Source organism: Aedes aegypti, chromosome 2, assembly GCF_002204515.2.
Source record: "Aedes aegypti strain LVP_AGWG chromosome 2, AaegL5.0 Primary Assembly, whole genome shotgun sequence".
Taxonomy (NCBI): Eukaryota; Metazoa; Arthropoda; class Insecta; order Diptera; family Culicidae; genus Aedes; species Aedes aegypti.
Window position 1 is genome coordinate 75522186 of NC_035108.1, and position 25336 is coordinate 75547521.

Genomic DNA, 25336 nt, shown 5'->3' on the forward strand with positions numbered 1-25336 from the left:
AACGAAAAAACTGCTTTTGAAGTTTTAATGATGACGCTGATTACGATGACGGAGCGTTGAACGTTAATAGAACTAAACCGTATGATACATCCAAATTAGCATAAATTTACTAAGACTTAATCAGAATTTCCTCAAAAGAGTGACCAAGTCTCTAAGAAGAGATCTGCTACCAGCCCTGTATCGGAGAACAAGTATTTTGTGTCTTTATATTTGGCTTGATGAATGAATTCAATGCGTATGAACAAATTTTGAATTCTTGCTTCAAAGTTAAAGATCTGATCGGTTCTAGATGTAATTGACTACAACTTTTAAGTATCGATAACTTAATGATGTTTAAACATATCTTACATCACATTGATCATATATCAAAAATGCTTATCAGAATGTATTTTTCTCAGATAGCCATTCGAAGAAGCCAAACCAAAAAACGCCATAGGAGGATACATGTTCAGATTTCTCACTTCATGAGTGTCTTCTTCGCTGAGCAGTAATAATTTATGTGCTTATCGCGGAAACCGGAGTCATTTTTCACTTGTTTCAGGTCGAAGAGAAAATGTTTCTGCTTTTTCTTGTTTCAACAAATAAACAGTTCACGAAGCAGAAATGCGTTGTAACCGAACTGCGAGGAAATGAGAGAGATTTCGAGATTTTCGTTGAAGAAAAAAAAAAACGGAATTCATAACATTATCTCGATAGTTAAGCCACGCACACAACAGGTCCCAAATTCTACTTAGAACGCCATTGGTCATCTCGAGTTTACCGCACGATCGCGTTTGATTTCAGTTTCGTTTTTGGACAATTGGGCCTACGTACATAGATATCGTTTACCTGATGGCCGGGACCCACTCTGATTTCTCCCTCGGTTGGCGGTGTGGCCATATTAGCCCCTCTCAAGCAGCACTGCCGGATGACCTAGTACGACGACCTCCACCAGCAGAGGGCGACGAGAAGACGTGAACTTCGTCGGGTGAGCCGTTTTGGGGCCGGCGGGGTGACAGCGGCAAGGCTGACCTGCTGCAGATCGGTACTACTGGGACTGCTACAGTTGCTGGCCCCCGAACCGGTGCCAGGATCGATGGATTCCAAGCGACGACTAACCGCAGGCACCACCAAATGCGACACCCCGTGAGGACCAGATGCCTGCTACTGGCAGCGATTCAGTGACCTAGTTGGATGTCTTCATCGATGGAACCTAGGACTGGCGATTTGGGGATGGCTGACTGGCGGCGGCAGATTTTGTAGAGGTTTCTGTAATGTAGAACAGATAAAATCGAAATGTTAGTTGCGAAATACAAAACAAGGAGTGTAAAATGATACATAGTATAGCATAGCATAGTCTGACTGTACATGTCTAGTTACTCCTCCGTGATTGATCGAAACTGGTAAGAAATGCACTTCCACCCAAATGAATAAAGGATGGGACTTTACGCTTACTGTCGAAGTGCACATTTTAGCAGCTCTCATATTATTGATCAATAATGGCGTCGACCATGTCCTTACAGTCAGTTGGGATGGGGAAGGAATGTTAGTGTGTAATTATTGTTTCTTCTAGAGACCGAGAATATCTTTGCATTTCTTTTCTAATATTTTGCAATAAAGTGCCTATCACCATTTTATCGGTTACTACTTAGCAAGAGGGCAACAACTCACTATTCGGGGATATTACACTGGTTTATAAATGTCGAATCAGTGTATCAAAAATCTACAAGTTCACATCCCCATTCAGAGATGTTAACCCTTACGTAAGCTAGAATCCAAATCCAATTGATTCAATTTCACACCACATCTTCCAAGCTCAACCGTGGCAAACCAAACGAAGCCATACGGGACAAGCAAGCAGCTAAAAACGATAATCATTCGGACTGATCTCGCTGTATTTTATGTGGCGACCATTGACCACCTTCAAGGCACTGTACAGTACAGTGTGTCACCAAAGCTAACCATTTTCTCGACTTCTGCTGCAACTCGTACTGCTTCTTGCTTGTATTACCAACGCGCTACCCGAGCAGGAACGAATAACTCGCACATATCTATGCATACCACATTTTTGTATTATACCATAATTTGATATTGTTCAGTAGTCCACGTATTACCATCCCCTCGATTCGAAATTATTATGGTATTGAACATATTGTTTAAAACAATTAAAAATACCTCATGGATTTTTTCGAAAGCTTCCGAGTACTGCTTGAGGTATTAAATAGTTAATGAAAAATTTCACTTTTAAACGAAAATTTATCATATATTATTTAGGTATGGCAATATCTGGGTATTTTAACTCTTATGCAGGACTCTTTCATACCTTATTCAGTTGGTAAACGTTGAAAAATATCTGGTATGGAATACCCAAGTTTGGTATTCAGCAGCAATTTCCTTCTGTTCGGGTACATTCCTCGTTACATTGAAACAAAAAAAGCCCAGCAAAAGAAGCACAAAACACACGCTTCACTGCGTACTTTTCAACAAATTAGCTGTATAATCAATAATAAGCTGCCACTTTAGCGTAGCCGTCTCTTTTCACACTTAGTCATAACGATTAAGAGCGGCGAGCAAAACGAACGAAACGAGCAGTCATCAGCCAGTCGAGTTCCATCCAACCGACCTCCCGCGCCCGTCGCGACCCCGTCTCTTCTGAACATGGTCGGTGTGGTGGCCGCAACTTATACCTACATGTGTTCTGCTGTGCGCATTTTCCTCATGCTCCTTGCCCAGGCAGGGAAACGACGGCCAACGCAAATTGTTATACATGTAAGCAGATTGACTTTTAACTTTGGCTACGTCCCAACTGCTACACCGTCGTCGACTATGCGATGGTGGTTTGGCCTGAGCTGCCTATCGTAAGGGAAGATGGGGTTCACCATTCGTATTCGCGATTGCACGGTGTTCCTTAGACCGTTATTAGAAAAACCCATCAAGTTTGCGACGATGGATGTCCATTGCTATGGGCAAACTTCATGTTTGAAAATTAAATAAAAAAATATTTTTTTCAGGCCAGAAATTCTAAAGAAAATAAAGATCTTTACCATGAAAACTTGGTTCAAAGTAGGTTTGTATAAGCATTATTTACCACTGATAGGATTTTTTTAATTGAAATATCAACAATAATCAACAATACCTATATTGAGTTGCATATTTTCAAGGCGTTACTGTAAAAAATACTAATTCCAAATATAATAATATATTTGATAATGTAGGTTAAGAGCGTTCAAATGCTTATGACAATAAAATGTTATACCTAATTGAATTTTATAATTTGTTAATTTTTCAAACATTGGAATAACGCATCACGAACAGATTGTTATTATGTAATTAAATATTTTTTATTACACAACAATTTCAGGGCTGTTACAAAAGCTTCAAAATCTTATCAGCGAAAAACACGATTTCTGATATTGTGAAATCAAATGGTAACCATGGCTTTGGCCAAACGATAGGTCAAAAATTGCAGAATTTGAAAAAGAATTCATCAGAAATGTTATAAATTAAGTAGGTTTGTGTCTTGGTAGTTCCGTAGCAAGTTTTGGGAGTATCAGAAAAGTGTTTTTTTTACAAATAAAGTCAAAAATAATATGTTAACATGTCCAAAGGCCTTCTCTAGCATAGTCGTAACATCCGCGGCTATAGCATAGCTGAAAGTGTCTGGGTTCGATTCCCCATTAGCGGCAAAATGTTTAACTAAATAATCTGTCTTCTAGATGTCTATGACCTTCTGAACAACTTTGCCAAAGATTCGAACTTTCGATCTCATGTGGATCTCAAGATAGAACATGCTCAAAATTATCAGTTTTACATGCTCACTAGCGCCACCTAGCGGCAAAATTGCTAACCAAACTATTTACTTTCCTTATGTCCTTGATCTTGCAAACAAGTTTGCTGGAGATCGTATCCATCTATAAGAGACATCAGCATTTCCAGGCATAGCATCATGAATGTTCCTGTTTCGAAGTGATGCTAAACATTTCAGGGTGATTCAATATTCAGCTGAGTGTTGCAATAGTTAGGGGAAGGGGTGGTAAAATGAACACCTTAAGGAAATCATCTTGTTTCTGATAGAAATACGAGGAATTTGTATAGTTCTATCGCACAACATAAAAAATAGTGATGTAATCAATAGCAGCGACATGGATGCAGACTTAAATAGCTAAATTTTCATATATTTTCATCGCTATCAAAAAGCGATCCAAATGTTCATTTTACCTGCACTATGTGGGTAAAATGAACAGCGGTTGGTGGTAAAATGAACACCACGCAAAAAACGTGAGCAAAATAAATATTTCTGAAAATTTTCATTGCCCCACCGAAAATATATCCATTAATGATTGTAACCCATTCAAAAAGAATTCTTAAGGTATCAGATTTAACATCATATCATAACGATATTCACCTCACTGAAAAACCTCAAGTCTTCCGAGCTAAAAGTTACGTCAGTTCTAATTTTCAAATGTGGTTTTCTAAAATCCTAGTTTTCGTTGATATTTTCACTTCAATTAACCTACATATCAACTCGAACACGCAGATTTATGCTTTAAATCGTCCGTGCGTGATAATAATTCATCGAAATTTGTTTTTTCTTGGTAAAAGGCACGGTGTTCATTTTACCACCCCTGTTCATTTCACCACCAGTTCCTCTATTCAAGCGAGTTCGTACTTATGACGGGTAGTGTATCTTAAGAATAGAAGGGCTGGTAACGACTGAGTGCCTTCAAAACAGGAACATAAGAGACCATAGAGACCAAACAGGAACAAATAAGAGACCGATCGGGAACAAAAGAAAGAAAATATAGTTACCAAAAGAGCGAAATAATTTCAAACTGGAGCCAGAAGATAAAATTTTTCATAAGAATTTTTTAGGATTATTTTTTTAATGGCAAATGTTACAGTATTTTTTCAGGATTTGCATCAGAAGCTAATGCGGGTATTTGCCCAAAGAATTCAATTAACGCTTCTTCAACGGCCTTCCAGAATTCTACCATGAAATTTGTTCAAGATACCTTCAATAATTCTAAAGCCTGTCCACGATAAATTTCGGACACGGATGGCGGGTGTACCACAGAAAGTTCGAGAATTTTACAGAAAGAAGGATTAACATCCTTTTTTTGCTGCCATTATTTGGGTGTCCGAAATTTAACGTGGACAGGCTTTAGAATTCCTTAGGATAGCCCCAGAAATTACTTCAGAAACTCCTCCATTAGTTTCTTCAAAGAATCCTCGAAAGATTATTTAACAAATTTTCCAAGAAAATGTTGAGTTCATCAGTGATTCTTTCGCTACAAATTCTTCCAAGATTTCTGCCAAGACCATTTCCGAAAACTCAAAAAATAATTTCTCCAAAAATGTTCTCACTGATTTCTAAGGATTTTTCTCCAGAATTGTTGTTTATTTTTTCGAAAATTTCGATCAAGATTAGAGGTTGTTTTAGAAAATCCTCCAATAATTTCTTCAATGAGACTATCAGAATTCTTTGATTCTATCCACGCGTCGAGGATCTCTGAAAACCCCCTAACTTCTGAGGAGGTCTTGAAGGTTTTTCTATATGAATTTCTAGAATAATGACTAATGATAAAAATAATCTATTAATTGCTGGTGATATTTTTAAATACCTCAAAACAAGTATTGAAGAATCCATAAAAATTTTACGTCATTACTAGATGAACTTATGGTGAAACAGCTTGGAATCATATATTGCTCCAACACTTTAAAGGCGCCAATCTCGCGAAGCAAGCATCCAACATTAGTGCACTTTTTGCACAGTAACAGAAAGCCTAAAATAAGAAGATCAGGAACGTTGGTCTTCTTTTTGTTCGATAGTGCCTTTCATCAGGAAAATGTAAATAGGGGCACAGGTAGGTCATTATGATGGCCACATTTTTATTCCGAGATGTTTCACCTTAGTTCACCAGTAGTCCAATTTATTGAGTTTATCAAAAAAGAAGAGTTCTTAACAGATTTCCTGAAAAATCCCTGGAAAACTTTTTGAGTAATTCTTGAGAAAAACCGTAGATGAATACAAGAATACACGATGGCTGGAGAAAAAAACTGAAAAAATCGGCGTAAGAACTCTTTGAAGAATACTTGGATTCCTGAAACACAAGAAACGAATTTCTTAAAAAACTCTTGAAAGAAACCTTTGGGATGCTTTGGAAGAATCTATGTAACAATTTTGGAAGATCTGCTAAAGTAACTACTGGAAAATAAGTGGAAAACTAGAATTGGTGAAAATATCTCTGAAGGAAATCCAGGAATAGCGTTCTGGATCTTTTTGAGGATAATTCCAGCGGAAATTCTTGGTTAGATATATCGAATTGAAATTCATTGCAAGGAGTTCGAAAATATTGAGTTTGGTGATGTTTAATAAATAGAGTTTGAAGATCTTTTATGAAAAATAGAGACTTTTTAGAGATTTTCATTAAAATAGAGATCAAGTCTCTAAAGAAAGAATGGAATAGGTCCGATACAGCTCTAATGTTTCTTATGGTTTTCAAATTTGGCTATATAAAAATCATATCTGTAATATGATTACAATAACTCTAGAGATTCTTGCTTCTCTAGAAATACTTTGAGTAGCATTGCAGTACTCAACGATTTCCAGGAGTAAATTCTTCGGGTTCTTGGGAGAATCGATGGAGGTATTTCTGGAGGAGTCCTTGATAATAATCTTGAAGTAATATCTGAAAAAAAAATCACAAGAAGTTTTTCTGACGCTTTTCTTTTTCCTCGAGAAATCTGAGCAAAATATTCTAAAAGAAGTGATAGAACAGTTGCGTAGTCTGTAGAATATTACACTAGGATTTACTGCAAGCAAAATTATAAAAAGCTGACTACAAAACCATGTTGATTAAAAAATATACATAAGTGACCCTTGGAATCTTTTTTTTTCTGATAATAACGGTTTTGAGGAGCACCGTGGCTTGTACACTTCGGGAAGCTCTTAGAGACTCATCTAGCTCCAATCTCCCCCTTGGCCGTTCGTGGTTATACTTCTCAACCGTTGTATGCTCGGCTTAGAGTTGGTCTTCACGGTCCTCTACTCTACTGCCCTTTTCCACCTCCGGCCGCGCTAAGGTTGGCCGATGGTAAATGAAATAGTGTATTAACATAATTGAGCATACCAAGTTCCGCACCGCATGCAACGTTGAATTACTGCTCCCAGTGGAACCCGACCTCTCGAAAATAAAATGGAGCGTATTTCATTCGAATAACGATGACGACTACGAGTGGGAAACCGAGCAGGAACGAATAACTCGTACCTTTCTATGCATACCAAATGTTGGTGTTATACCACAATTAGGTATTGCTCAGTAGTTCAGGTATTGGTCACATCTCAGTTTGGTATTCTTATGGTGGAACAAAAAAAATGTATAAAAGTAACTGATACTGAAGACGGCTACAAGTGGTAGTCGAAATACGCGTATCTGTCAAAGATAAGGGGTCATTCAAAAATGACGTCCATCATTTGGGTGGGAGGGTTGTCTTACTGTGTGACAGTACGTGTATAAGGTATTGAAAAAAGCGTGACAGAGGGGGGAGGGGGGTCTAGAAATCCCGAAAAACTATGGACGTCATATTTGAATCGTCCCTAAGCAATTTGGGGCGGGATTGAAAGGTACAAGATACTCCATTGTACTTTTTTTTTCTTTTGAGATTCTTCTCAGAGGATTCGAGTATACTATAAAGAATTATCATGGTGTTGAAAATACTGTTTAAAACAATTAAAAACACTTTATTGAGGTTTCGTAAGCTATTGCGAACTGCTTGAAGTATTGAATAACCATTGAAAAAAATAACTCCGATATGAACATTCATCATGATATTCAAATACCTGATTGAATTATAAGTTTGATGTTTGCAGAATATGCATAAGATTGAAGTATTTTACCACTTATGCAGGACACTTATCCAGGTGTTATGTTTTGAATATTATCTGTTGTGGAATACCATAGTTTGGTATTCCGCAGCAACTTTCTTCTGTTCGGGAAATCGTTCTTGGTTGGCCGTGTAGAGGAATCCAATTTCGTGTAGCATGTGCTCTGGTTGTGCGAAGGAAACAGTCCAGTTTGGTATCGAGCCGGAGTGAAGTGACTATTTCCTGAGGGAATTGGGTTGGAGTGGAGTTTGGAATGGCACGCTGGCTTTCTTTTGCAGCGCTTCTTGGTGGTGGACTGCGAATGTTGTCGTCGACGGGGTCGTACGGTGGTCTCATTTTACAACTGAGTTTGGATTTGTTGCTTGCTTGCAGTTGTATGCGATTTCTTCGTTTCGATTTGGTTTTACGGTCTTTTTTCGTACCTGTTCGGGCCTTTTCAGGTGGGTTTACATGCAGCTATCATTGTCGGTTTGGACGAGTCTCACTGACCATTATCCGAAACCCGATGTTTTGTACTAAATAGGTCATTTGGATATCATTTGCTCTTTGTTCAAGAACAAGGTCGTGATATTTTTATTCTTTTTTCTGGCGTTACGTCCCAACTGGGACAGAGCCTGCTCGCCAGCTTAGGGTTCTTATGAGCACTTATACAGTTATTAACTGAGAGATTTCTTTGTAAATTTACCATTTTTGCATGTGTATATCGTGTGGCAGGTCCAAGTTACTCTATGCCCTGGGAAGTTGAGACAATTTTCGACATCAGTTTTTTAAGCATAAGCAAAAGCATTGATGACCGTACAATTCGTTGATTGACAGGAATAATCAAAATTACACAGGGAACCAACAGAAGTAGCTTAGGAGTAGCATACCATCTTCAATGTACAGTTTCGAGGACTCCAAACTTAGTAATGTCAATAGCGATAGACGTGGCCGGCCTTATGGTCATCGGGGAAGGGATGGAATGTTAAAGTGACGTCCATAGCTACTAGAGACCGAGATCACCTCTGCATCTTCATGGTTTTCACAGAAAGGAGTTTTGTTAGTGGGATGGATCAAAAGCTGCATGCTCAGGATTCGCCTTCGTAAGTGATGCGATTCATGAAGCCTCGATTTATATAAGATATCTATCGGTGCGTCGACAATTTTAATGTAGAACTGTTCAAAAGTAATTGCGATAAATATATACAAGAATATGTACGAGTAGCTCATTTTTTTAAACAGGAATCAAGGCTTATATCGACACTTACAGTGACGAACCATCCATAGATTGTTCAACAATTAAATAAATGAAACATCATACAGATTTGTATTTGTACAAGCATGAAACGAACTCACCAGTTGGTAATCCATCCTCAACTGAAGTCACAATTTCGCCATCAACACGCAAAAGATAGGAACCAGGAAAAAACACATTTCACTCCGGCGACGCGAAAAACGAATCCGCTTGCTTGGGCTTCACAAATCCCACTCAAATTTTCGACATCAGTTTTTTCACTTAAAACCGTGTCATAGGTTATCTCATGTTATCTGAAATGCAGTGGTATAATTTTTAATTTTTATGGAAAACTGTTTTTTTTTTCATTTTGACGATTGAATGAAAGAATCTTATCTCCAAAATTCACGCAGGAGTTTTGTTAGAGAATCATACTAGGTATTTTTCCTTGAATATGTCGTCATGCATTAATGCTTCGGAGACTCTTCTAAGAACTTCTCAGAAATGATTTCAGAGACTGGTTTACGTGTTCCTCATGAAATTCTTCCTTCATGGATTTATCGAAGCAACCCTGACAGGATTTCACAAAGAATTCCCTCGAGGATTTCTTTGCGGGTCAGGGTGGCCACCAAATTCCCATTTTCAAATTCCCGCTCTTGACCCGGTTAAGTTTTCAATGTTTTCCCATATTTTTAAATGTGCTAGTATGACAGATACTTATCTTTGTACTTTCGATTCATTCGGCAAGGGTTTTTTGAATGTACTGAACTTATTAAGCAGCAATATGATATTTAAGTATATCTTATCATCGAGTTTCAGACAATTTGACCGCCAAAAATCCCAGATGCTAAAGTAGATCACCGAGGTGCTCAAGTGGTTCTTTATCCTTATTAAAAGTATTTAAATGCCCAATCGTTCAATTCTCTTCATGGAGGATAGAGAGATCTCTAGATCAATACTTAAGGTAACGACGAAACATAACAACACATGTACATTCTACATGTGTCTCATACATAACTTATTCAATCCTTAGTCGATAAGTTTTTCACATAATTATTCATTTAGCTCTTATTTGCTCTTATAAGCGGTTTCTCAACCACCGCTTAGACCTTAAATCTAGTTTAGCCATATGGGTTAACGTAGTTTACGGCTTAAGCGATGGTTAAGAAATCGGCCTTTAGGCATTTTAATTCAATGATTTAATTAACAAAATCAAATTACGATTTCTTTTGATATTCGTATACAGCTTCCTCCAGAAATCTTAACAGGACTTCTCGTAGAATTCAACCTGAAGAATCATTACAAAAAAATCTTGGCTTTATCCAGGGATTTTATAAAATTACTCCTGTTATTTCTCCAATGATTTCTGCAGAGATTCCTCCAAGCATACTTGCAGAAATTTCCCCAGGTAGACCTCTCGAGATTCCCCCGGAATTATTCCAGAGATTTCTTCAAGGATTCAACCAGGAATTTCTTTAGGCGTTCCATCAGGAATTCCTCCAGGGATTTTACAAGAAATTACCTCAAGAACTTTCCCTTAAATCACTCCAAAAAATTTACCAAGTAACCAAGGAGAAATCTCAGTAGTATTAAAACAATAAAACCTTAGAGTAATCACTAGAAGAACATCTGTGAGAATCTCTTGGGGAATTCTTTGGAAAATCCTTAGAAAAAAATTGCTGGAAGCATCCCTGGAGAGATTTTTTTGGAAGGGTTTCTGGAGAAGTCTCTGGGGATATTCCTGCAAGAATCTCTGAAGATTACCTGGGTAAATTGCCAAATCTATCTATCTTCTTTCTTCTGTATAATTAAAAATGGAGTGGTGTTTGTATGTCATAAAATAACTTGAGAACGGATGAACGGATTGGCGTCAGTTTTTCACAGTTGCACACGGCAAGGGATGCGACGTGTTCCTGTGAGAAAAAAGTTTGGGAAATTCTCCGGAATAATCGAGAAAACCGGGGAAGTCTAATGTATCATTCTGTATGGGGGATTACATGACGTTCTACAACAGCCTACTTGATGGCAAGACGAAGTTTGCCGGGACCACTAGTGAATTAATGAAAATTTACCTGAGTTAATTGATAAATGGGTTTTTGAAGGATTGCTGAAGGAATTCCTTGCGGTATCTCAGGAGGAATCCCTGGAGAATTTCCTAGAGTAATACTTGGAGGAATCTATGGAGAAATTTCTGGAGGAACTCATAAAGGGATTTTCATACAATCCCTAGAGCGATCCTTGAAACCCTGAAAAGGACTATCTGGCCTGGGAAAATTTCTGCATGTATCCTTGGAAGAATTCATGGAGGTGTTTCTGATGAAATTTCTGGAGTAATCTTTGAAGAGATTGTTCTAGTGTAACTTCTGAAGGAAAACTTGGAGAAAGACTATACAAGGATCCCTAGAGTTTTTCATGGATGAATCCTTGGAGGAATCTCTGAAAAAATATCAGCATAAATCACTTGAAGAATTCCTAGAGGAATTTCTAGAAGGATTCCAACGACAGCGAATAACAAAATGTAAAAATAGTAAGCCAAATTTCAGTCCAAAATTTAAGACCTAAATGATTACATTTATCAGCAGTTTTTCAAAAGCTACAACTAGTTCAAAATCTTGTTACAGCTTCCAGTTAATACTCAGTATAAGGAATAACTTACATGACCACTACACGCAAATATAACTGTTCCCGAAAATGCGAACATCTTAAACAAGCTGATTTTTGCTTTACAAATATAAACCATGAACTAAAATCACGGAACCCAGAACTATGTTCCGCAAAACATTCGTAACCCCTGCAGAATTGATTACTGGTACAAGAAGAAATCGTGAAACCGTGATTATTGTTCCGCTAATTGAGAACACTGTTCTTGAAAATTGGAACACTGTTTCAATCACAAAATTTAATGACAAGGATTATAATTATGGAGATAGAACTCACTAGCGCCATGTTTTGAAAGTATTCCATTTGATTTGTTATTTATTATACAGGTCTTGACATTCAGAAAATCTTCTCTAGAGACACCTTTCATGAAGTAGGGATCATGAGCAGGGATTGAATTCTGAGAATATTGAGAGTATCTCTCACTTATCGAACTCTGTAACAATCATGAATATTATTATGTTGTCCTTGATTTGCATATCAATAATTTTATACTATATTGAAATGCTATTGTTCGATTTGTAAAAGTTATAGTGGGAAGAAGTGAAATAGTGACTTGTGTGTCGTGTATCGGGGTTCAGCTGCATTTTACCTACCTTAGTGTATACGACTATGCACGTAAAATCCAATTATCAATATAAATCATAGACATATGTTTGCCGGCATTTAAAAGAATAAATTTACAACTCTTAACCACAAATTCCCTGGGTCCATCGCTAGCTTTTCAGGCGAATCCTATGACATTCTACCCCTCCCAACCTCCACGTCCGTAGCACTTATGAGGGTGTCGCTGAGTCGGTGGCCTCTCATTAAGTAAGTGCTACATCAACATTTCCTTCCCTTATCCCAAGTTACGGTAAAGATAGGCGTGGCCAGGAATAGCAGTATCCATGCTTTTGGTAATATTGTTCATGATTGGACCAAGGTTTACTCCCCAGCCTTGTTCTTAAAAGCAGTCTGGATGAGATTATCAAATGATCCATGAATGTTGCTTGTATCCAATCTACGAAGTATACAATAACTACGCTAACGCTTATCGCGCTCTGTAACAACCATGATCCGCAACACAAGAGAGTCCGTTAATCGTCTACTGCTACAGCTCTGATTATATCGGGGGGTAACAGTGCGTGATAAAACCCATCTAATTAAGCTCGAAACATTGAGGGTACTATTGCTATAAGATAATCGGGGAATGGTTATCAGTTCAGTAAAGTAAAAGACCCAATCTCAATGGTAGCGAGAACAATGGGTTTATCATCACTGTCTCTTTGGGGCTATCTTTCGCAGCTGATATTTATCAAGCTTGTTACAACTTACGAATCATTGCCGATCATGGACGATCGTTTTTCTTTGGGATGTTTTTCTTCGCTTGCTTTGACCGTATTTAGAAATCAGGTGAGAACGAATTCTGCAAAGCCTGATCATGAGATGTGCGTGAATATACATTTTAGATCCATTTTGGACACTAATGTCACTTTCGTTTTTGAACTTAACAACCTCAACAATTCCAACCTAGGTTCAAAAACAAATTCGATATAAGTATCCCAAATGTACCATCAACCCAATAAGGGTTAACCCCCTTGAATCCTCCTAATGTTCCACTCTAGCTCACGAGGACTCATTTACAGCGAATGACAGGTCACATTAACGTACTGGCTTGAAGTGTCCAACTTTCACTGTGTGAAAATTCCGCCTCGAACAAACGCGAATCTCTAGCCGGGGTCTAACCGCACTGACTGCAGTGATGCAGAAGAAAAATAACGACGACGGCGATGACAGCTAGAAATAAGACAGAGAAAAAGACAATCTGATCGTGGCTGCGCTGCAGCAAAACTCCGTGACGATTGAGTTGCTGCTGCTTCTGACTCTTCTGTTGTCTGTGGTGATGGCAGTCAAAGCAAAATGCTAACCAAACGAACCAACTAACGACATAGCATGAGCGCGAATGGCTGCCACGGTTCGTTCGCTGCACAGTGGTACCGACCATGGGCCATAATTGAAACATAAGATGTCTTGTTTGCACTCCTTTATCTTTCAATAAATCATTTATGATCCCAAAAATGAAAAAAAAAGCTTCACACGTCTTCCGGATACTTACAGAAAATCAATCAATAATGGGATATATTTTCAGTTTTTTTTTAAATTCGTAAAAACAAGAAATTTTTACATTTGTTTTATTGCCTCGTAAACCAAAATCAAACGAATTTTCAAAAAAATTGGAGTACAGAGCCTTAGAACAGTGTTTATATTGTTAGAAATCTAGCAAGCATCACCTTAGTAGGCTACTGCGTATATTTCAAGAAACTTGAATAAGGAATTGCTATGACCGCTTTGTGAAACAAACGAACCCACTGTGCCCCGCTGCGGCTAAGTGAAATAAGTGAATGAGCACCCGTGACATAGTTAATAAATCTGTGAAAACCGACACCGAAATTGAGTGTTTCGAGGCGGGAAAACAAATAACTGCACGCCGCCTCCCATTCCGCCACGACGACGTTTCGTCACCAAGCCGTCCCCGAGAGTTGGTTGTTGCACCCTTCTCTCGAGGAGCTTACTTGAGCTCAGTCACAGTCGGATGGACCTTCCACGAAATTGGAAACGAACGAACGAACGAAATGGACGACCCGAGGTTCAACTCACTCACGACTACACTGCGGTGGGTTTTGCTTCTTTTTGGTGGTTTGACGTAGCTTGTGGAACTCGATCTCGAATTAGTGTTTTCATGAGCATTTCCACAGTTTTTAATTGGAAACAGTTGCACAATGACAAAAATATGTCGAAAAACAAATCCGTCCACACGGGAATCGAACAACCGAACCGAATACGACAAACCGCACCTTTGCTCACTGGACTAACCGGACACCCTGAGGTATTTCGTTGGTTCAATGCGATTGCCAAGTGTGTGGCGATTCGGGTCGGCTCTTTGGTCACGGTTCAGTTGACGTAACTAACTAAATCGAATGAATCGAATGTGTGTTTGTTGTCTGTGTTTGATTGCAAGTTCTCCGCGGTCAGTTCAATGGGTGCTTATGTTTGTCTACAACCGAGGCTACTGTTTCTGATCATGAGTGATGTTTTATTGATTTGCAATAAAAAAAACAGTATCGTGTGTGTGTGGCAATTTCGGTAAGGCCAATAAAGCTTTACAACTTCTATCGTGTTTCCAATCAAGTGGAGATAACTGCCCGAAGGCTAATGACAATCATGAAATCGAAACCGATTATTATAATTAGTATGATTAGAGTGGACCGGGGTAACTCGAAATGGATGAAGTAAGGTGAAGTTTTTATGTTTGATCATTTTTGGTTTACGATTGATTTCTGACTAGTTTAACATTTGATTCTAAACGTAGATTGAAATAGCGTTTATGAATCAAAATTGAGTTCATTGAAAAAAAAAATGAAACGACCTCACCAAAAACGATTGAGGGCATTGTTTGTGCCAGTTTTCATACTATTTATTCTTTCGCTTTTTGACGTATATTAATATAATGTTTGGACAGGCATCCGTATAAAGATTTTATGTACGAAATTTATATCGTCTAACATCTTATTTATCAAATATCATGAAAGGTCGTTTTTTTGTAGTTGTAAAATATTAAAGGGAACTTACCAATCAATTTTATGGAAATTAGTTCAGATAGCTCTAAGAGATCACAAACACATGATAAACGTTTATCCGCGTTAGAGAATTACCTGAAAGTAAATGAAAAAATAATAATTTAGTGTTGTACTATTTACTAAAATAGAAAAAAAAAATAGGATGAAAGTTCGACTTTAAATAACAACTCTGATGGAGTGCATTTACTATCCCGTCTATTTCAAGATAATCCCAAAAACAGGGTTTCGGCATACTTTTATGAATAACAGACATTTAATGATCAATCTTAGTTATGTTTTGGGTAGGAAAAACATAGGTTTCAAGAGAATACTAACGTTCATGACAATTTCTTTTACCTTCATTTTACACTAAATAAGTATTTTGCAAAAAAGTTTAGCATCTTTTTCGACGATACACTTACAATATGATCATTTCGTTGCATGTTCTTGCGGAATCAGATCAATCGTATCCGGTCCACGTTGTGCGAAAAGATTTCTGTTCAGTGGAGGATGGACTAGTGAGCTCGTTTTATACTTATGATAACACATTTTTGTCATTGCAACGTTACGTTAATGTAATTTTCAAACAAACTTTGAATGGTTAGTCACTACAAATGTCGCCAACTACTACAAAACTTAAATCTGACATAAAACTGACCGTTGAATAGTTCGACATTATGAAGGTCAACGTACTTTTTTAATCTTCTACTAATATTTTTTATTGACCACTACACAGGACAATACAAAACTAGTTTTAGGTAAGTGTCGTATTTTCCCTCCTTAGCCATGGATCGCACACCGACCAAAGGTGAAACCCAGATCTTTCTCTTTCCTCCCTGATCATCACCTTTCCGAGGCGATTGTGTAGATGCAGAGGTATTCTGGGTCTCTAGAAGCAATAATTATTACATACTAACATTCCTTCCCCATCCTAACTGACTGTAAGGACTTGGCCGGCGCCGTTGGTGATCAATGATATGAGAACTGCAAAAAAGGTGCACTCCAAGAATAAACGGAAAATCCCATCCCTTATTCATATGGATCGAAGTGTAATTCTTACCAGTTCCGATCAATCACAAAGTAGCAAACATTGACATGTACAGTCAAGCTATCCTGTAACAGCGACTAAGGGGTCATTCAAAAATGACGTCCATCATTTAGGGGAGGGGGGTCTACGAAAGTGTGACAGCTAGGCAAGTCTCGTTGGATAACTATTCGATTTATGTTTAAAAAATCATTTTGCAACATGTTACATAAATAACTATTTTAAAAGTATTCACTTTTTCCTCAAAACCATGATAAAAAAACTTTTAGATGAGGTAAAAACTATCGCTTGGTTAATTATTCGATTTTATTCAAATATTTTTCCTTACCTGATTGATACACCGACCCTATTTTGATTGTTTGAAGCAGACTTCAAAAATTTAAATGAACCACTTCGAAAAAAGAAAAATAAAGAGAAGCACGAAGAAAGTTTTTCAATGTATCTCTGTGAATAAACTTTTTTTTTACTGACTAGCGAAACCACCAGCTAATGATTTACTTTCGGCACTTCCATAACTTTTTAAGTGAAAAAGCAAATCATGACCCACTGGTCTAACAAATGGTCCAACAAATTGAGTCTTGTAAACTTCTAACACTCCCCAAGTTCACAAATCCACAACGTCCTCTCAGTTCCCTCGCAATCCAACATCTTCGTGAGTCTACAGTTTATTTTTTTCCCTTCTCCACCAACAGACAGCAGCCGTCGTACATTGACTGTGTGGTTGAGATTTTCGTCGGATTTTCCAGCTGGTCCGCATCGGGCTTCTTTCTGCCTTGCCAACAACATACTCACCAAAGAGGAACAATACATTCCGAGATGCTTGAGGAACCGAAGATGGAAAAAAAATCCCTGTAGAAAAAGATTCAAACCCAAAAGCAAAGACGTGAAACGAGTCTGTTTTTGCCTCATTGCGGCTGAAATGCTTTCAACGCGCTCGGTGTAGAGTAAGGTGGGGCAAAAGATTGCTTTTTAGATTTCCGGCCGAATTCATAACGAATGTTTTAAATTTCACGGTGGTTCAGGAGTGTTAGGAGACTTTCACTGCAACAAATATAGCAGTCGATTAAAATTTGGAAAAGTTCGTTGTTTTTATCGTAAAAATTATAATTTTGGACAAAATTGAGATACAAAAGTTTGGCGTCACCACCTAAAAACATAAAAAAAACCTTTTGTCCATATCTATGTGATTAGACGTCTAATTGAAACTCTTTATGTCTCATTCGAAAGGCAATGAGTTACTTAGTAGGTTTTTTTTTATCAAAAACATTTGTTGAATTCTACCTAAAGTTGTGATATTGAAAAAGAAGCACACTGAAAAAACATGGCTTATATTCTTAGCATTGGATCGACCAAAATTGTGAATCAATGTGCAGGTGTTGAATTCTGTATCGCTCTGTAATAATCATGATTAGCAACACATCACGAGAGTCTGTTTATCGTCTACTGCTACAGCTCTGATTTGATCGGGGATAACAGTGCATTAGATAAAACCCATCTAAACAAGCTCCAAACCTGGGAGCACTATTGCTATAGGGTGTTCGGGGATTGTTTATCATATCAGTAAAATAAAACACCTACCCCCAAAGGTAAATGAGCGAGAAAAACGGTTGTTTGTCATCGCGCTCTCTCTTCGGGGCTCTCCTTCGCTGCTGTTATTTATCAAGCATGTTACAACTTGCGAAACATTGCCGATCATGGACCGATACAGATGGGATGTTTTTCTTCGCTTGCTTTGATCGTGGTTCGAAAACAAATGAGAACGAAGTCTGGAAATGTTAACTAATTTGCCCAACCTTACCCTACTGCTCGCTACAAGAACACGGCGGTGGCATGCCAAGTAGCAGCCGATCACCGACTATAACAAGTACATACATACGAACAGAGGAGAGCTTCGTCACATTGCCAGTGTTTTATTTTGTCATTATAGCGATTTTTCGAGTTTTGGTTGTTCATTTTCCCTTTGTTGTCTCGGGGATCGGGCGGCCGCTGCTGCTGCTGCTGCAGCAATAAAGACGTGATGAATATTTTGTTGGCTGGTACATAAATAACTGCTTAAAGTTGTCACATTTAGCGTGACAAATATGTCTGTTTGTCGCTTTCTCTCCGCCGTCGGGTTGAATGTTTGCCAACTATTAATGCTGTCGTTTCATTTCATTGATTGTTTGTTGCAGGGGGCTATGACTCGCTGACGGAGGTGAATTGTTTTGATCGAAACTGTCAAGAGAAACGGCTGTTTTCGGCTTTTTTGTAAAATCGGGGCGATGGTGATAAATTTCTTAATGCATGTACAAGAAAGAGGATTACGCATTGTGTTTTTTACATTATCAACCTTACATGAGCAATCTTATGGAACTTTACTTTACATATCTAACATAATACTTTGGGCTAACACTACACGGTGTCAAAACTCCAAACATTTGTATGAAATTAACAGAAGTTCTGTAAGCAAATAAGAAATCGAATTCAAAAATTGCAACATTTAATTACAACTAGAAATTTGTATCTATTTACAGAAATATTTACACAGCTTTACAGAATCATGCACAACGCTTCCAATAACTATATATTCCTATTCAAGCATTGCAGAATTCGTTTTCAATTGATTTCAAAGCACGAAACATTCCATCGGTCCATGGTCGGCAATGTTTCGCAGCTTGTTACAACTTGATAAATAACCGCAACGAACGAGATAGCAATGATAAAACTTATTACTCTCGCTTATTTCCCATTGGGTGTTTGGCCATTTGGCCGAATTACGAACAAAAATAAAATCAAATTCTGACAACGCTGATGTGTAGCATTCATAAATGTGGCCCAATAACTGATCAGCTAATTAATTTGTTGATCTGTATGATGTGGCGGGACGTCATGTTTGTCGCTAGATAAGTGCTCCAAGAGGGTAATTAATACGATCCGTTCATTCAGGACGATGTTGTCAACTCGCGTCAAGACTCTAAGCTGATGGTTGGTTCGTCCCTGGATTACCAACGGTATGTTTCTCCGTTGTGAAGAAAAATCTAAACTTGTGGTTGCTAAAATTAATTAATTTACTAAGTACGTTCAGAACGATTGAAGCAAATCGATACTATAAAAGGACGAATAAGTCGTAAATCGTTTTAGTAACTGTCAAAAGCTTACTACAAATGCAATGCGAAAATCTATGCTGGCAAAGAATTGAATAATTGCTTACATTTAGAATGCTTTTCTAAACTGTTCTTTGAAATTCATTGCGAATTGTAGTTCACTATTGTTTTCAATTTCAGCCAAACGGCATTCGGCCAAATGGCATTTGGCCAAATGACTCTTTCGGCCAAACGGCATTCGACAAAACGGCATTCGGCCAAATAACCCGGAACCTTCCCATTGAGTGTAGGTGTTTTATTATACTGAACTGATAAACAATCCCTGAACATCTATTAGCAATAGTATCCCCCAGGTTTGGAGCTTGTTTAAAAGGAGTTTCATCATGCACTGTTATCCCCCCCTCCCCCAATATGATCAGAGCTATAGCAGAGTGCGATAAGTGAGAGATACTCTCGGTTTTCTCTAAATTCCTTGACTTCCCTGGACATAGAGTATCATCGTACTTGTCACACGATATACGAATGCGAAAATGGCAACTTTGGCAAAGAAAGTTCTCAGTTAATAACTGTGGAAGTGCTCATAAAAAACACTAAGCTGAGAAGCAGACTCTGTTCCAGTGAGGACGTAATGCCAAGAAGAAGAATAAGAAGAGGTTCTCAAAACAATACTAACAAAAAGATACTCAAGATACTTTTTTTAAAAATTCTTCTAAGATATTCTGTAGGGATGCCTTTTAAGGCATTCCTTCAAAGATTTCTTTACGCATTCTTTCATGAATTTATCCTGATATTCATCAGGAAGTTTTTCTATGAATTCTGTTTGAGATTCACACGGAAAATCATATTAAATGAAATTACCAGTGAAAATTCAACGTATTTGTCTTGGAATTTCATTAGGCATTCTGACACTAATCCTACCTGATATTTTTTAGGATGGGAATTAGTTTATGTGAATATGCCTGAGAGACCTCCTAGAGGAAACCATGGAACAATTTCTAGAATTTTTCCTGGTAGAATTTATAAAGGAATATTTTGGAAATGACTGGGAGTTATTCTAAGTATTTGAAGCTGATAACTGCTGAACATTTAGCAACAGTTCGTCCCCTTAATGCTACAACTAGATAACTCGAAAATCAAAATTTTGGGATGTGTAACTTTGAAAATATGACCGTTTTACAAGGTGATGGTTAATCGCAGAGAAAATGATTGAGAATTAAACTTTAACATGTGTATTTTGAATCACACGCTTATGAGCTGCGGATATTTTGCAGTCCAATTAAGAATAATGTTTTGGCATATTGAAGTCAAAAATTTCAAATTTCGAGTTATCTAGTTGTAGCATCAAGGGGACGAGTTCTACCTAATGAATTCTTCAGATATGTTGGTCATCAATTTCTTCAAAGATTCTTCAGAAGTGCTTCCAATGTTTTTTTTTCAGTGGCATCTTTAGCAATATTTTTTCATTTTTTCATATATTCATTCAGAAAATTCACTTCAACAATATCTCTTTTGATTACATCAGTTTCTCGTGTAGTTCCGCCAGGATTTGTGGTCAATTTTTTCAACCTTATTTTACTACATTTCCAAGAATTTATCCCAAAGAAGTTTTTCATATTTTCTTTACAATAACGTCAAGAGTAACTACGTAAATTTCTTTTTTTTTGTTTTGTAATTTCTTCTGAAACTATCCCAGAAACAATTGAAATATATGGTCCAAGTACTTCTCAAAAAGTTTCTCTAAGAATATTCATAGCTGGAGTGATTCTTAGATGAGCGTTTTTGATTATCAGAAATTCATTCAGATATCCATGGATATTTCATAATTAATTTAAGGGAATGTTCAGAAAACATTTCTTTAAAAATTTGTGTTAAAGTTATTAGAATTATACCAGGATACTCCCGAAGGCTTATTCTTCTTTGTGTCTATTACAGGGTGTCCATTCAAAATCAGTCTAACGATTCCCAGATTTTTCCCGGATGCCTAAACATTTAAAGCCGGATTACTTTATGATCCTTGGACATGATATTTTCTGTATTTTCCAGAACTTTGTTAGTCAGTTATGATATTTGACATGACTTTCAAAATATTCGTTTTCAAACAGTATCTTCAAACTCAAAAGATTTTTGTTTTTTTTTTCAAAGTTAAGAAACTCTTTGCATTTTAAAAATATCAGAACAATATTCCATTTTTATACATGAACATTGGTAAATATTGGAAAACATTAACAACATAATTGAAGTTATACATTGTATAAAATAGAGTATAGGATGGTAATAGAATATAACAACTGTAGGGTTTTGCAAATTCTGCAGCTTCTTGGTCTAAGATGTTAAGTTTGTGGTATCACAGAGTTAAGCAAAGCATTTTGCAACATTATTGGATGTTCAAATTCGAAGGACTTGTATTACTTACATGAATTATTAAAATATACTTAAGTTTTTAAGGCCAAGTCTTAGATTCAATTAGTCTTAGACCTTCAATTTTCAATTGGCTGGGCAAAACTACGGGTAATAACTAAACGTTGACTATATTTGTACAAAAGAGCAAGAGTTTAAAAGCCAATCCATTCTCATCTAAGAACGTCTTAAAAATATGAGGCAGAAATGGTCCATGGCCCTAGAGAAATTCTTGACCTGATGAAATTATTATAGGATACAAGAGAAGATCTTCCGCCAAAAACACAAATTGTCTAAGAATACCTAAAGGATCTAGCCTGGGAGGAAGTATCGGTGTCTACACATGAGATGTAATACAAACTTCAAGATAACTCCAGCTCGCCAGCAACCATCAAGGCAGGCTTAGTTGAAATCACTAGTTTCATTTCATTGTCCGGGCAAACTTTGAAAAAGGACAAAATTTGTCTATGTATTTTAAATTTTTATCGTTATAATCGAAAAGAGTAAAACTATGTGTGTTTCACTACTGTTTTTTATTTACATCGCAGATGCTATTGTGCCATTGCTTTTGGATGTGTAGAAACTAAATCTTACCTGCTTTTAGCAACTTAAAAATAAGTAAAAATATGCTTTAATCAATTACGCGCTTTTATCATATTAATCCTTTATTTTAGAAGACAACTCACAGACAGCTCGTGTAAACAGAATCTCGGCTCACCTTGACATACACAAATTCCGTATCGGTTCCTGTTTCCCAGGATCGCACAATTTATTCATCCATGAAATATCTTGCCATGAATTCATTAGGAATTTTCTAAGAGATAATGTCTGGAAGAATTTTTTGTGAATGTTCATACAGATATTCATACAATGACTTATCTGGAACCTCATAAGGACCATGTCGAGTGTAAGTAAAGCTTGTAGCCCTAATAAGTACCAAGAAAAATTATCCCTAGGAATCCGACAAACAGTAACAGTAATAAAACTGCCCAGCTTACAAGTAGAAATCACCTAGATCTCTTAATAAAAGTCACCAAACATCTTTGTAGATCAGCGTTCCACAAACCGCTAGGAATCTGCTAAGAATGAAAAGAAAAATTAGCCAGAGATCTTTAATAAAATTCTTTAATGACATTTTATGACATTTTATTTTCTTATGAACTTTTAGTAATTTTCCAAAGAACCTTAAAGTATCTGCTTAATTATTGCCTAGATTTCTGTTAAGATTAAGGCAATGATCTCACGAAAAAAATTGCCGCGAATGTAAATAGACATCTATCAAGCATCTTACCAAGAACCTTATCGGGAATTCATAAGTACCCTTCAAGAAATTTGATTCTTCATAAGATCTCTTTGATTTGGAACTTTGACTTATGCCGCCAGAAATCTTCAGATCATCTCAGACCAAATGTTTACTCTAATGTTTGGAATACATATTTTTCTCGATGTATTTTAGAATTTCCCAGATATCCCTCCATATTTTTCCCAGTGATTTGGAAACCCCGGGTTTTTTTCCGTTTTCCCGGATTTCCCCATTGGATCGACACCCTGATTTATTATCAACTATGAAATGCCTCGAAGTGATTTAACGTCTGCTTAACAATACATTTGCATTTTTTTTATCAGATGTGAAGTTTATAGATTAATTTGATTTTACCTGTACAGTTTTACTAACGACCTTGTTTTATATTTTGTACAAGGAATCTTTGTCTAACTATATAGCATTAGAATTTACAGTCTTCCATCTAAGTACACCCGATTCTGTTTTTGCACGGGGGATGCGTAACGTGCAAAAAAGTTTTCAGTTCAAAATTTCAAAATCCGTGCAAAAAAAGTAACACCATTTCTCGACGTTTCATGCAAAAATAAGGTTTTGGCGGAAAAAAATGTATGGAAACTTTTTTTTGCACGGCCGTGTAAAAAAAATCCGTGCAAAAACAGATTCGGGTGTACACAAGTTACATGAACAGTGTTGCCAATCATCTAAAAAGTTTTTCTTGTCATTATAGACTTAGGGTTTGAAATAGCTTGTGGTATCCACTCACTCCACCAAAACTAAATATTCAAATTTCCTATTCAGTTATGGCTTCAATTAATTAAGTTTAATTCGTTAAACGATTATATCTTATATTGTTAGGCTTACAAGATTCCCAACTTTCTAAACGGTCGTCAAACTTAATTTCGGTCCTTACCAGAACCGAAGAATAGTTTAGAGCAGTGCTTCCTAAACTTTTTGAACTTTCGCCCCCTTGAGGCCAATATTTATCTAGAATCGCCCCTCTGATATATGATTAAAATATTTGTTTTCGTCAAAAAATGTCTTCGACTCCCATATCCATAAAATCATAATACAATAACTATTATGTACATTTAAAAACATTTTCTTGAATATCGATAACCCACCATTATTATTAATTTTTTTTTTTCTGTATTAACGAGATTTTTAGCCCTGGGCTAGTTCATCTCGGGACCAACGGCTTTACTTCCCTTCCGAAGGAAGTCGTCACTGAAATTTTTAGTGACTATCTCGGGGATGGGATTCGATCCCAGGTCCTCGGCGTGAGAGGCGTGTGTTCTAACCACTACACCAGGTCCGTCCCCTCCATTATTATTAATGATTTAATGCACTGTAATTGATAAGAGCAATCAGTTTTCGTTTGGGTCGAAGCTCTTCAAAATTGAATCAAATGCAATGTTTTTTCGAGAAAACACACTTCTGTTCACATGAATATGTCATGTTTGGGTGAACTGCATTCATTTTGTTTGACATTATGCGTTTTTGGAGGGTCCGTAATATGATTCTTTCATTGTGATTTCATACTGATTTACCTGGTACATATTTCTAAGATTACTTCAAAAATTTTCATAAATTGTGAATAATAAATACGTTTCTGACGTTTCTGGGTACGCTTTTTTATCCAACCCAAAACCCCGAAAAAAAAATATAAAAATCCAGAATGGTTTTCAACTAATTTGTCAACGCAATATGTCAAAAGCGTTTTTTTTCAGATTTTTTCGGACATTCTGAAGGTTCAAATCCGATGCATCTCTGATATTTCTTGAAATCAATTTTTAAACAGAGTGTGTTCATCTTCAAAATCAAGTGGTTTCATCGTTGGAATCCAATTATTGTCTGCTAACTTTTTCAAAATTTTACTGAAACCATAAGAAATGAAAACAATGAGTGCAACCGAAACTTAAATATGGGTACTATTATCTTCCTAACCTCAAAGTTCCCATACAAAAAATCCTTATGTACAATATTGGGCATTTGCAAAAATTTCTAAAAATTCTGAGATGCATGTTTTGTACATCCAAAATATGTTGGGTGTTTTAATTTTGATTTTTTAATTGTTATCTGTGACTAATCAGTCTGACATTGTGAAAATCTAAAATATCGAGCATTATTTAAATTATACATGATTTTTAAAAACCTGCATGCATAACACTAACATTTTGTGTTTGACAATCATCAAG

At 36.9% G+C, this 25336-nt stretch overlaps 1 protein-coding gene across 1 annotated transcript in view; it reads right to left on the bottom strand.

Moving 5' to 3' along the window:
* The window catches only part of LOC5576770 (arginine-glutamic acid dipeptide repeats protein), a 198595-nt gene that overhangs the window by 68047 nt on the left and 105212 nt on the right, over positions 1-25336 (bottom strand). Inside the window, exon 4 of the mRNA XM_001662807.2 lies at positions 814-1248. Within this exon, the coding sequence (XP_001662857.2) occupies positions 814-879 (66 nt within the window). The 5' untranslated portion in view covers positions 880-1248. The remainder of the gene's footprint in view (positions 1-813; positions 1249-25336) is intronic.